Genomic DNA, 13,514 nt, shown 5'->3' with positions numbered 1-13,514 from the left:
AGATCTGAAATAGGCACCACTGCAACTTAACCACAGATCTGAAGATGGTTAAGTCCCCTGAAAGTCCCCCAGCTTTCAAAGATTTATTCCCTCAAATTCTTGTAATGCTTTGCTTTGCCTAACACTAGGTTAATATTAAAAAAAAAAAAAAGCAAGAGAGGAAGAACAAGTTTTGTCACCTATTACACTGCTTGTTTAAACTGTTCGGAAAGTTAGTGTTGCAGACAGTGTTGGTATTATGGCAGCAATGGTCTCCTGCTTTGCCAACAACTACTGCAAGTTGTAGCTCTGACAAAATAAACAGTTACTACATTAAAGATTACCTGTTAGTAAAACATACACAAAGTTTCCATAGAATTCTGCCCATGTATTGTCGCCATACCTTGGTACAAAGTGCTTCAGCTTCTGAGATTCTACCACTCTCCTCTAGACTAGTGATAGCCTGACAAAGAGACCAGTCTTCAAGACTTTGGATGTAATTATGAGGAAGGTTATTTTCTCCAGCTGCAAAAGAAGATAAAGCACTTAACCAGATTACTGTGTATGATGTAGTGACATCCCCGTCACATGCTCCAGACCTGGCAAGTAATAACTTTTTTGGAGTATCAGTTTGATGTGGCTTTTTTCATTAGTAAGAACATTAAGCAGATAGAAAAAGTCATCCACTATTCGAGTTAATAGTTTGAGAATAACTGATTAAATACAGAATTTTAATTCCAGATTTTGAAATGCTACACACACCACACAACATGCACCCATTAATCAAGGTTAGCTATCTACAGGAGAAGTCATGGAGCACTTAAGCCTTTTCTTGTCAACAGTGCTCCTTTGTAATATGATGATCTACTCATTAGGTATCAGAATAAAGAAGTGCTAATTAAAAAATGCATTTGAGGCTCCGAATGGAAACACAAGCTACAATTAAGTAATTAACCCTAACTCTACATTAGGATGTGGATTTTTATGAGAAAAAATAAAATTATGGCTCAAATCACTTCTAAGCAACTTTCATATGCAGGGCTTCTGAAATTCATAACAGTATTACAAGCTTAAAACATTTCCATTTTATTTCATTTTCTTTCAGTTGAAAGTTTTATATCTTACTTTTGGCTGAAATTGTAGATACAAGTGTCATCTCTAGATCTGTTTTCTTCGGTTGAGTGTTTTTTAGGCAGACAACAGTGTTTTCAGCATGACAGGCTGCCATTAACACTGCCCAGGCAGCAGGATTATCTGGAAGAAAAGAACTGTTACAGACAACTCATGACCATTGTATAAGTCTGATAGTAAACTTAGAATGGTCTTTACCAGATTAAGCATAAAAACATAGCCATCAGTGAAACGGTACACTGTAAAGTAAGAGGCAGCAAGAAGGCAATTGAATTTCTTCGATCAGACAGCAGCTTACAGCAGCTCAGCCCAAGGCAGCAGAAAAGTATTTGCCTGCAACAAATGAGCTTCCTCAAAGCTTAAGACAAAGACATGGTTTCTTAAGTCAACTAATAGATTTTTTGTATAAATATTCGTATGCCAGCTTGATTCCAACTACACAGACTAAACCTCAGTACCTTTTAATACTACCTAACAGTGGCAGCAAAAATCCCAGGATGTTTTCTACAGCTTTGAGTAATATGGACTCTACATAGTTCAACCACTGGCATGCAAGTTATAGCAATCACAGATAGGTTATATTCCTGCTTCCAGGGTGAACTAATCCAAGCTCCACATTACTCTGACTTAGCTCGGTAAAGAACGTCTTTAGTTCAGCCTATGTACTGAATCAGACAGAGATAAACTATGAGATTTGGCTAAGTTTTCAGCCCAAAAATGATTAATTATGTCACGGAAATGAAAAACAGCATGAAGATTTTACTTTACTAAAGTAAGAAGCAAAGTATAACACCTGTGGATAGCCATAATAGTCTTGCGTATGCTTGGGGGAAAGTAATCATATATACACTTTTTAACTTGAGGCCACACTGATGTATATTGTACGTTTTATGCTTTATTATCACTTCCAAAAGATACTCTCTGAAAGACCCACTAGACCTGCATTTCATACACATATTGAAGATGACCATTTAGCAACAGGTGAACAGTTGCCTACAGTTCATAACCAGAATGATGTAATAGAAAATATTCAACTTCTCAAACTAGATGAATAAATCTCTTCTGCTTAGCATGACATACTGACCCGGTGAGAAAATGTGATTTTCCTTTTTATTTCACATACAAAATAATACTTGTCTCTTCTTGCATCACAAGTTTAAATTTCTGTTTTTACACATTCTCTCAAAAATATGCATGGACAAAGAGAAATAACAACAATCAAAGAAAAGCAGGTATTTTGTTAACACAATGGTTCTGATTCTGATTTGTAAAAAAACAAACAAACAAACACACTAGTGCATTTGAGTACCTGGACAGATGTGTATTGCCTTCTGAATATTTTTTAGAGGATTGTTTCTCTCATCTTCTAACATGTGACATCCTGCTGCCAGCTGATTAACTGCAACATTCAGTAGGACATCCTATAAAATAGAAGATGAATGACAGCATTGTAATGTAAATAATCAGAAAGAATTCACTTTAAGATTGCTTAGGGAATTGTAAAATCTACAATTTAACAGTGATCCAAACCTTTCCATGTCTTAAATCAAGTGCATGTGCAATGTTTCCTGCCACAGCTCCCCCCTGTAAGATTAAAAGAAAAAAAAGAGTTGGCTATACAACTAGTTCAGAGATTTTATAAAAAATGTAAAGCAAGGTCTTTTTTTTTTTCTTTACGATACATTAGCCATATATATGAAGTTTGCACAAGGTATTTTGTTCTGTAGGAAAGGAAAATTCTAAAAATCTCTTTGCGAACAATTATGAAGAGACATTCTGAATGTAGAAGAGCTAACAGTAAGCACAGAAGCAGCAAAGACACAATGAAATAAATAAAATTGACCGGACTAAGCAAATTCAAGCCAGATAAAGTCTTTTCTCTCAATTTTTCATACATATCATATTCATACATAGAATCACAGAATGGCCTGGGATGGAAGGGACCTCAAGGATCACAAATCTCCAGCCCACCTGCCACAGGGGTCGTATAGTCTAGCTTTTGCTTATTGGAACATTTCTAGTAGATTTCAGGAAGATAAAGAACCATTACCCTGTGAAGGATGCAAATAATTGGATGTATGATTTCTTCAGTACATGCACTGCTCAGAACATGCTTATTTATTTAAAATACTGAAGCATGGTATCAGTTTTTCAGTTAAGAAATAACACAGACAGCAAACTCAGGATGCATACAGTTGTTAAGGCAATGTCCTTACTTTTGCCTTCTGTGGTGTATACAGCGGAACTACTTGAGACAGAAGAGACCAAAGGGCAGGATTACCAGGGTAACTGCAAAAAGAACAAGGATAACAAACTTTTTGGTTTAGAAATGAACCTGGCATTTCATAACTCTTGTCAGTTTCTATAAACACCACATGGACCTTCTTCTATTAGAAAGAAAACCCAGTGCAGATGTAAATGCACATGGCAATTAATTTAAAACAATCGACACAACACTGATGTTATTATCACTGGATAAAGAAATAAAGTGAACAACACATATAAACGTATATTGATGTTCACAGTGAACATTGAAGCAGGAAACAGATGCTCTGCTGGAATTCGGAATAAAGGGGGCTAAAAGGGGGATTGTTAAAGGTAGTTTATAGAAACAAGTAAAGGAAACTTAAAGGTAGTTTATAGAAATTAGTAAAAGAAACTTAAAGGTAACAAGTAAAAGAAACACGGGGCCTGAGAGAGCAGGGAGGATGCAGATAAGGAGTGAGACCACACGGACAACCAGAAGAGGAGTTGCATTCCCCCTGATAAGAACAAGAGGGGGTCTGCATGCTAAAGACAAGAGGGGGTCTGTATGCTAAAGAGCTATTGAATATCAGAATTCCTAGGACTACTGACTATGTATTAGAAGTCTAAAAAATCATTGACTATGTATCAGAATTCCGAGAAATCATTGGCTGTGTATTAAATGTACCTATATTTGTGTCATGATTTTACAAGTCGGTGTGCAAATTTGGAGGAGCTATCCCCCTTGCACCCGGCGCTGCGCAACGCTGGAATAAACATACCTGCTTTATAACCCATCTCTGGATTATAGTTTTATTCTGCAAGTCAACAGGAAGAAAACAGGCAAGCACTAGTACTCAAGGTATTGTCCTCATAGTCTGAGGAACAAGGAACCTTCAATGCAGTTTTGAGAAACACGCTGTTTCTGAAAACATGTGGAGGGAGGGTATGGTATAGCCTGCTAAAGGCACTAATTAAAATTCCCACTCCCGATTACACATAGGTTACTCAAAGCACTGTTAAATATTGGCATTTATCAAACAGAACAAACTGCTTAAGAGGTTGTTTGATATTAAATAAAAGTCCTAAAGATTTTTAAGTTGAAAGCTCTGGTGTGTACAATAAAGAACTGATCTAAGAAATCACCAATACAAAAATAGAAAAATCCTTACAAGTCATGAAAATTTTGCCACTTGATCCCACAAATCTGAGCTAATAAAGAAGATTTCTTCACTGATTCCAAAAAAAAGACCTTCATGCTTGATTTTCTTTTTTTCTTTCTTTCTTTTTTTTTTTTTTAAAGAAGAATACTGAAACAAATTTACAAGGAAATCTAAAAAAAATAACAAAATACACACCTATGTATTGCTTTGGAGACTTCTCTCTGGATCCCCAGGTTTCTGCCTTGTAGTGCATAAACAGCAGATGCAATAAGGCACCTTTCATAAATCCCATCACTCCCTTTCTCATGCTTCAGTAACTCCTTTAAGGCTGCTGTTGCAAGCGTAACATCCTGCTTTACCAGACCTAGTGTGCACAGAGCCTTCAGACTTTCTGTACTAGGTTCCTTTAATGAACTGTTGAATCAGAGGGAGAAAGAAGACATTATTTTGGAGCACAAATTAAACTTAATATTATAATATTTAATCATTATATTAACATTTAATATAATCTTTTTTCAACTCATCATCTGTAATATACTGATTTAGCAGTCTATCATGGGATTTTGGATCAAGCTAAGAACAGTAAACTTAAGACCTCAGGATATGGGATACTGCAGTGGTTATGTACCATCCCAGCATTCAAGCTTATAAATCCAAACTACTTGGAAAGACTCTCAATACATTTGTTGCTCTTCAGTAGCAGCCATAAATGAATGGCGAGGTACAATGTGTAACACTTGTTTTCTTGAACATATCTGCACTTATAAATCAAGTCAGAAGTCAGTTACAGTGTGCCTGTTTCCAACTTTACAACAGAAAGTTGGACTTTTTTTCAGGAAGAAAAAGGAACAGGCCTGCTGAAAAGAACTGCTCTTTCAATTAGGCTGTTCAGAGAAATTAACTACTGTTACGTACATGAAGATGTGTTTCAACTTCAGGTAATCTGTATATGGTTTCCACCATCTATTAGTTTTATTACCAGAGCCAATTACACTATTCCACACTCACTTCATTATGAGAAGTAGTTTAACCTTACTTCAACAGTATTCTCGCATTTATTGGAGAACTACTAGACATAATGAATGATATTTTTCTCCCACTGTCCTCTGTTCCCTTTCCTAGCCCTGGATAGTATTGCTGCAGATGGCAGCATTCATTTGAGAGACAACTCTCAATAATTAACTGAGATTTAAGTTGGACAATAGAACATCGCATAGCGAAGGTTATCCCCTGTACTCACCATTTAAACAGCAATGTCTTTGCAGCATCTACTTTATTTCGTTTATACTCTATTATTGCCAAGGCAGTCAGGGTATGTGTTTTATCTTGTTCAGACTCCGCAACAGACAAAGCTTTCTCATAGGCTAGTGAAAAACAAGTAAAGACTCAGAACTGAAATGGTAGGAAAAGAAAAACCTAATATTTATAAAACCTCAGGAAAGGTACCATACTAGTACAAAAGTACTACTCTTTTAGGCTCACTATATTTTCACACCTGAAATCATACTGTAGAAGACAAAAAAAGTTTGGCTAAGGCTTCCAGAAGCAGCTATATGCAAGGAAATATCTGATTTGCAGGGATGCTTAGAGCCTACTTAATTGTACCAAGTGGAAACCAATCTGGCAAGTAGTACTGGGATATCTAGAAAAAGAAATGAAAACTGCTTAAAGATTTTCCTGCGATAACATATTTATGAAACAATATTGAGACAAGCACATGCAATTCCCATTTAAAAAAATAGTTATTTCAAATGTTGAATTGGCTGCTGCATTGCAAGTGCTTAGGTTTCTACAGTGACAATTCAGCACACCTTTTTGTGAGTCTCCCATCTCAACAACATAGAACATGAAAACACAGAACTTACATTAATCACTAAAGCTGAAGTATTTTGAGTATCACATTAACCTCCTACCCAGGAGCAATTTTTCCAGAAAAGTCATTTCATGATAGAAAGGAAAGCTAGTAATACAAAAGCTTAGCAAACAGAAATTAAATTCTCAAAGTAATGCAGCTTTCCTTAGATTTGAATAGTACTAGCACTCATGAATAGATGAATGATGAAAATAGCTACCAAATGTGTACCTAGAAGTATACTGGAAGACTGAAATAATTTGAACTACAGTTACATTGGTTAGATGAATAAATCTGGTTAAGATTCATCATAAGAACTGCCCTGTAATACTTGGAATTGGGAAGATGCTTACCTTTAATACTTTCTTCTAAGAGTCCTTTCTTGAAGTAGGCTAGTGCTATCCCCATAATGGCATCAAACTCAGTAAGGGGTATTGATGTATAAACCTCAATGGCTTTATCAAACTCACCAACAGCACTGCAAAAAACCAAAAACCATCATTAATATGAAGGATGTCGCAACAGTGCTATGGTTGAGAGAAGATGTCTGTGCAATTGAGTATTCTGTTTACATATGGAAACTACTTCACCTGGACTGCCATGATTCTATGGGGTTGGGTGGAATGCACCTTAGGGTGCTGAGGGAGCTAGTGGAGGTGATTGTCAAGCTGCTTTCCATCATCTATAAGCATTCTTGGTCCCAGAGGACTGGAAGCTTGACAATGAGACCAATCTACAAGAAGGGCTGTAAGGAAGACCCAGGGAACTACAGGCCTGTCAGCCTGACCTGGGTGCCAGGAAAAGTTATGGAGCTCATCATCTTGAGGGAGATCACACAGCACATGCAGGACAACCAGGGGTTCAGGCCTAGCCAGCATGGGTTCATGAAAGGCAGGTCCTGCTTGACCAACCTGATCTCTTTCTATGATCAAGTGACCCATCTGGTGCATGAGGGAAAGGCTGTTCAGATAGTTTACTTAGACTTCAGTATATTTTTCAACATAGTCTCCCATAGCATTCTACTGAAGAAGCTGTCAGCCTGTGGCTTGGACAGTTACACTCTTTGCTGGGTAAAGAACTGTCTGCAGGGCCAGACCCAGAGATTGGTGGTAAATGCAGTCATATCCAGCCAGCGACTGGTCATGAGTGGTGCTCTCCAGGCGTTGGTACTGGGGCCTGACCTGTTCAGTATCTTTACTGATGATCTGTATGAGGGCAACGAGCACATCCTTGGTAAGTCTGCAAATGACACCAAGTTGTCAGGAAGTTTTGATCTATCTCATGGTAGGAAGGCCCTACAGAGGGCCAATGGCATGCTGGCTTGTATCAGAAACAGTGTTGCCAGCAGGAGCAGAGAAGTGATCATCCCTCTGTTCTCAGCCCTGGTGAGGCTGCATCTCAAGTACCGCATTCAGTTTAAGGCTCCTCACTACAAGTAAGACAAAGAGGCCTTGGAGGGTGTCCAGAGAATGGCAATGAAGCCATGAGGGATCTGGAGTGGCTGATCTGGAGTGGACAAGTATTATAAGAATGGCTGAGAGAGCTGAGATTGTTCAGTATGAAGAAGAGGCTTATTGCTCTCTACAACTACCTGAATGGAGGTGAGGTGGGGATCAGCCTCTTCTCCCATGTAAGTAAAGAGATAACTGGAAGAAATGGCCTCAAGTTGTGCCAGGGAAGATTTAGGTTGGACATTAAAAAATACTTCTATGAGAGAGTGGTCAGGTGCTGGAACAGGCTGCACAGTCCCTGGAAGTGCTCAAAAAACATTTAGATGTTGTACTGAGGGACACAGTTAAGTGGGAAATAGTAGTGATAGGTGGATGGTTGGTCTGAATGTCATTAGAGATCTTTACCAAACTTGGTGATTCTTTTGATTTTTGATTCAAAAAATTTTCTATTGTTAACTTTCACCACTGAGCCTTAACTAAGTTTTGCACCACTAAGATCACTACATCCGAAGTTAAGAGCTGTAATAATATATTAACAGACACTTACCATAGAGATCTTCCGTAGTTTTGCATTGCTATATTATATTTCTCAGTATCCTCAGAGTTTTTTAGTAATGTAGCAGCCCTTAAAATGATCACAATTAAGAATAATTAATACATTTATACATTAATTCTCATAGTAGATTAAGCAAGTTTTTAATGCAAGTATCTTTTTATGTATAAACAGAAAGTATAAAAAGAGCTACTTTTACAAAGTTTAACGTATTGTCAAACATGCCCTCCAAACATGTTTTTTTCTCTCTCACCTCCCTCTACCATTTGAAAAGAGAAGAAAGAGTACATTAATTACTATAGAGAACAAAGCTTTAAAAAGAACAACAACCAAAAAAGATGAATCCCAAAGTCTCACTTAACTTCCACACAGTGAACCAGCTGAGTGTCCTACTAAGACACATAGCTGTGGAATGCTTTACTTCCCCAGTTACTTGTGTTCTGTGTTTACAAACTTGCATAAGAAAATTCCCACTTAGCCCTTATAGTACAATTAGTTGAAATGTACTGTTTAACTGTTTATAAAGCTTACTGAGGGAAAAGATAAACCCTTAAGCTCTTCAGCTGGTGCACAGAAAATGAGGACAAGGAGCTTCTGTAAGTAAGCATTCCAGCATGTATAATTTACCTCTCATAAGCATCTTTTGCCTGTCTTTTTAGTTCCAGATAGTCATTCAAGTAACCGAGCATCGTGAAAGCAGATGCATCATCTGGATTTCTTTCTAGAAAATCAGAATTTACAACATTGGAGAACATAATCAGAAAGAGTTGTGAAAAAGCATTAGAAAAACATTGCTACATTGATGCTACAATGTATGCATATATAAAAAATCACTTTGCCAACTGCTTCTGTCACTTGCTCAATGGAATCATTTAGACAGGCTGCAAGCAAATAAGAGATACTAAGACTGCAACAAGACATCAGGCTAGATAAAAAATGTTTCAGATCTTAGGACAAAGTATTGACACACTGAATTTTAAGTTTTTGGTTTGCAGTGTTTAGGAGCTTTTAGGCTCTTTTTTTTGTAATGAAAGATAAAATTGTTCTTTTTGTACTGACTCTAGTAAAATACTAGTAGAACCTTACGGTTAATTTTCAATATTACAATTTTGAAATGCACATCAACAGCTAAAGTTATCTGCCATCTCACCTCAGACCAGAAAGGGGAACACAGACCCTTCCCACAATCTGCGTAAGAACATAGATTTTATAGATCAGTATCTTACATTTCTCATTTTAAGTGCTTGCAACTTATTCTGTAGCTCTTAAAAGAAAATGCTTTGTTTCTTACTCAAGTTTAATACTATTATCTTCAAAATCTGAAGGTGAGAAAAATCCAAAAACAGCCTTTTGCTCAAACACATGGAACACAGGCAGAAAAGCTAGCATCTATGTGTACCATGCAGGTATATTCAAAGGATGTCTGATATCAGACACCAGGTGGCAGATATAACAAGGCTCAGCTCCTTACTTTGCTCAGTGTTTGAAATGAAAACTGATAGAATGACAGAATTCATACCTATTTCATCCAGTGTGCTAACAATAATAATAAATTAATTAAGAAGTCCCTTTACTCTATTTGGTCTGCTTATTTTACAACAGAAAAGCCTTTCCCCAGTCTGGCCAAATCAGTCTTTGCCAGACCTACTACAGACATCACTTAGTCAAGCATTCCAGTTCAGTGAGGTGTTTCAGCTACCTACCTGTGTACTTGCTCATAACCACCTGAGCTGCTGGAATAGCATTCATTTCAACAATGTTGTACAGATACTGCTCAGTATCTCTGTTGCTTTTATCTTGCAGCGTTGAACATACCCAGTGGGCGTAGCCTTTTGCACCCTCAGTCTCAAGAAATAATTAAAAACAAACAAAAAACAAGTAAATTGAGGATCATTAAACCTGCCCAAGTAACACTGAAATAGTCAGAGATGTTAATAATTTCCTGTTTTAAGGCAGAATTTAGGATAAAAATCTGCATCACAGTTAAGCAGGAGAATAAAACACTAAACTGATATGCTGCACTCAATTATAACTAGTCGTTTGAGCAGAAAGAATTCTCACATTATCATATTACTGGTGGCACTCATGGAGGAATGACAAATGAGAAAAGTTGTAAGAGAATATAAAGTCTTCCACTTTATTAGAATCCAGTGTTACAACAGTATCCTTGCTCTTTCCTGTTTATGTCTTCTATTTATGCCTTTGTCCAATTCTGTGGAACATCAAAAATGTTTTTCCACAACTTATGGATAAAGTTTTTTTGTCTATTGGGACTAGAGCTTTTAATAAAATGAATGCCTGCTATTCAGCATTAGGATAGGCCCATGCAACAATGAAGTCAGACAGTCTCATTTGAAATCAGAGCCTAGCTGTTCCATTGTTCAAGACACACCTGATGGTTTTTCTTTTATTACATAATCTAAGTAGAGAGATTAAACATTAGGCATCTGTCTGTTATACTTACATGCATACTAAGCTCAGTTGTGTGCCTGAAGAGATCCATAGTATCATAGCTGCCTATCACCTCTGCAACAAGAGCCTTCAGAGAAACAAAAGTTGCTATAGTCAGGTACTTCAAAATTCATGACATTGAGAAGAAACTCAACACAGATTACTTTCAGCTGTACCATAAGTATTTAACATGAAAATATTTTATTTTCCTATGCTACCCAGAAACACCACCCCACTCTCATGAGATCCCAACTGTAGCATTGCATTCAACTCTGGAACCCTCAGCACATGCAGAGCATGGACCTGCTGGAGTGAGGAAATGGGCCAGAAGGATGCTCAGAAGGCTGCTACCCCTCTCTTGTGAAGGGAGGCTGAGAGAGTGGGGCAGACTACTGAAACACTGGGAAAGGACAACAGAAAGTTATGACAGGATAAGGAGAAGTGGCTTTATACTAAGAGTGAAGATTCAGATTAGTTATTAGGAGTAAATTTTTATTTAGAAGGCATTGAGGCCCTCACACAGCTCCTCAGAGAAGGTATGAATCCCCCATCCCTGGAGGTGATTAAAGCCAGGTTGGATGAGGCCCTGTGCAGCTTGACCAAGCAGGTGGCAACCCTGCCCACAGCAGGGTGATGGAAGTGGGTGGGTTTTACACTCCATTCCAACCCAAGCTATTCTATGGTTCTAAGAATAAGTCAAACACTTTAAAAGTAGAATAAATAATCTCTGTATTGTTGCAATTTGAAACTTGAGAACTTTTGCTGCTACTTCAAATTCCTCAGTACAAAGACATATGATGGGAATACATGATGGCACTAGTCCTTATTTAGAACCCAGCTTCAATCAGATATTGTTAGCAGATCAACAGCATGGGATCATGAAGTGCTCCTATAGCAATAATAAACATGAGTCACAAGGATCTTGTGCTATTCACAGATGGCATAAAAACCAGTGGGAGCCTATCCAGCCCTCAGTGGTAAGTGGAGAAAGGGATCTCCCAGGAAGTAAGAGCTGAATTTGCACCAGGTACATAAAAGACTTACTGTTTTTAACAGTAAGTTGGAAGAGAGGGGAGCTGAGAAGAGTTAAGAGTGCTATTTAATGAACTAGTCATACAGCAAAAATGGAAATAGCTGTCACCTTATGAAGATGGTACTATAAGAGCACTAGATAACGAGTTTCAGAGAACAATAGTGATTGCTTTTTAATAGCTAGTTCCTTACACAACTCACAATCTCATCAGTCACAAAAACATTTACATGAAGATATCTGCTGAATATAGATTCCTCTATACACCGCTGTGGAAACAAAGGCTTCTATCCACCCCCAGGGGAAGTAGCAGCTCCCTCTACTCCTACAGGTACATGCGTAAGCATTGATTAGGAGGAAGTCCAAATCCTCTTTTCCTTTTACAATGCATAATTCTATGTTTTTTCACATCTTACCTGCCCAATCCAACACATCAGGTAAGAAGGCTCCAGAGACTGGGCTACTTTGAAGGCTTCATGAGCTTGCTGCAGAACCAAAGATAATATGGATATCAAACTGTCTTGCATACACTTTTGATATACACAGATATTGTCATGCAGTAGTACTGAAAGAGCTTTTCATGAATGAAATTAAGTTGTTACTAGTTCTGTGCCACACAGAATAATATACTACCCAGAAAAATAAAGCAGTTTAGATTTCTTAAAAATAAAAATAATTGTAAAAGCTATTTAAAAGACCAAAAGTTCCTCCCCTTAGAAAAACACATACTTCTCAGGTAGATTAATTGCTATACTGTTTTGAGAAAGAAGCTAGATTAATTGCTAGAACAATTAATATTTTAAATTTAGACACCTGGATGATCCAGATTTTAAAATCTATATTTTTTTCATGCAAATGCTTTGAAAATTATTAAACTGATCATTGTACATAAATCCTGAAGGAAATACATGACTGTATATGTTCAGAATTCCTTCCTCAATGTGGCATAAGGAGAAAAAGTCCTAGCATCAATATTCAATACTCTTAGCAGCAAGGAATTTGTAGTATTACATTACTTCTACTGAAAATAATTCTCAGTCTGACAATCCCTTTTCATAAATTAAATAAAATTGTCAAAGTTCTGACCAGCAAATAGGATAGCATGTAATTTTAGCTGCAAGAAAACTCTGGACTTAACAGGTACTCTGATTTTCCTACAGAGAGGATCTGAAAGTTATGAAGAACCATGGCAAACTATATGACATCCTGATAAGCAGAAAGTAGCTACGTACAGGAAACTCATAATCTTAGATTTCAGTTTGTGACTAAAGGAGTTCTTGCGTCAATTCATTTGATTCAGTCCTTCTCTATCCTTACAAACAGATTTTATTCCATCTAGTCATTTGCAGAGCAAATTCAGCAGTTTAGGCTAACTTCACTTAATCACATCCAGTCCAGAACAAATACTTAATCTGTGTGACTTTCATTCAAAGAAAATATTTTTATCAAATCTGAGAGAGATGCTCTTCATTGTTTGCTCACTCTCCTACAAACACATATTCCCCCTAAAGAAACTGGAAAGGGAAACTGTATTTAAGGAATGGGAAAGAATTACCTCAATGTTTCCAGTCGCTAGATACAAAACTCCCAGGTTGGTCCAGGCGACAACATTCTAGACAGAACAAATAAAGCTTAGGTATTATTGCTGTATATTCTGAAG

General features: G+C 37.3%; 1 protein-coding gene across 8 annotated transcripts in view; it reads right to left on the bottom strand.

Annotated features, from left to right (window-relative positions):
• Window positions 1–13,514, bottom strand: part of SKIC3 (SKI3 subunit of superkiller complex) — a 45,155-nt gene that overhangs the window by 12,659 nt on the left and 18,982 nt on the right. For 7 of the 8 annotated variants that reach the window (XM_085528438.1, XM_085528436.1, XM_085528437.1 and 4 more), the window contains 14 exons: window positions 13,410–13,466; window positions 12,271–12,339; window positions 10,838–10,912; window positions 10,077–10,218; window positions 9,001–9,094; window positions 8,368–8,445; window positions 6,723–6,847; window positions 5,758–5,881; window positions 4,713–4,931; window positions 3,327–3,399; window positions 2,641–2,694; window positions 2,420–2,531; window positions 1,105–1,233; window positions 383–504 (listed from right to left, as the gene is read on the bottom strand). In XM_085528438.1, coding sequence (XP_085384564.1) covers window positions 383–504; window positions 1,105–1,233; window positions 2,420–2,531; window positions 2,641–2,694; window positions 3,327–3,399; window positions 4,713–4,931; window positions 5,758–5,881; window positions 6,723–6,847; window positions 8,368–8,445; window positions 9,001–9,094; window positions 10,077–10,218; window positions 10,838–10,912; window positions 12,271–12,339; window positions 13,410–13,466 — 1,473 coding nt within the window. Of the gene's footprint in view, window positions 1–382; window positions 505–1,104; window positions 1,234–2,419; window positions 2,532–2,640; window positions 2,695–3,326; window positions 3,400–4,712; window positions 4,932–5,757; window positions 5,882–6,722; window positions 6,848–8,367; window positions 8,446–9,000; window positions 9,095–9,418; window positions 9,562–10,076; window positions 10,219–10,837; window positions 10,913–12,270; window positions 12,340–13,409; window positions 13,467–13,514 lie in introns of those variants that run through there. The other variant, XM_085528439.1, reaches the window with a different exon arrangement.

The sequence above is a fragment of the Coturnix japonica genome, chromosome Z (genome assembly GCF_054131305.1).
Source record: "Coturnix japonica strain WE chromosome Z, WE-NBRP24, whole genome shotgun sequence".
NCBI classification, from domain to species: domain Eukaryota; kingdom Metazoa; phylum Chordata; class Aves; order Galliformes; family Phasianidae; genus Coturnix; species Coturnix japonica.
Note: the sequence above shows the minus strand (reverse complement) of the source record. Positions and strands in the feature narration are given on the sequence as shown.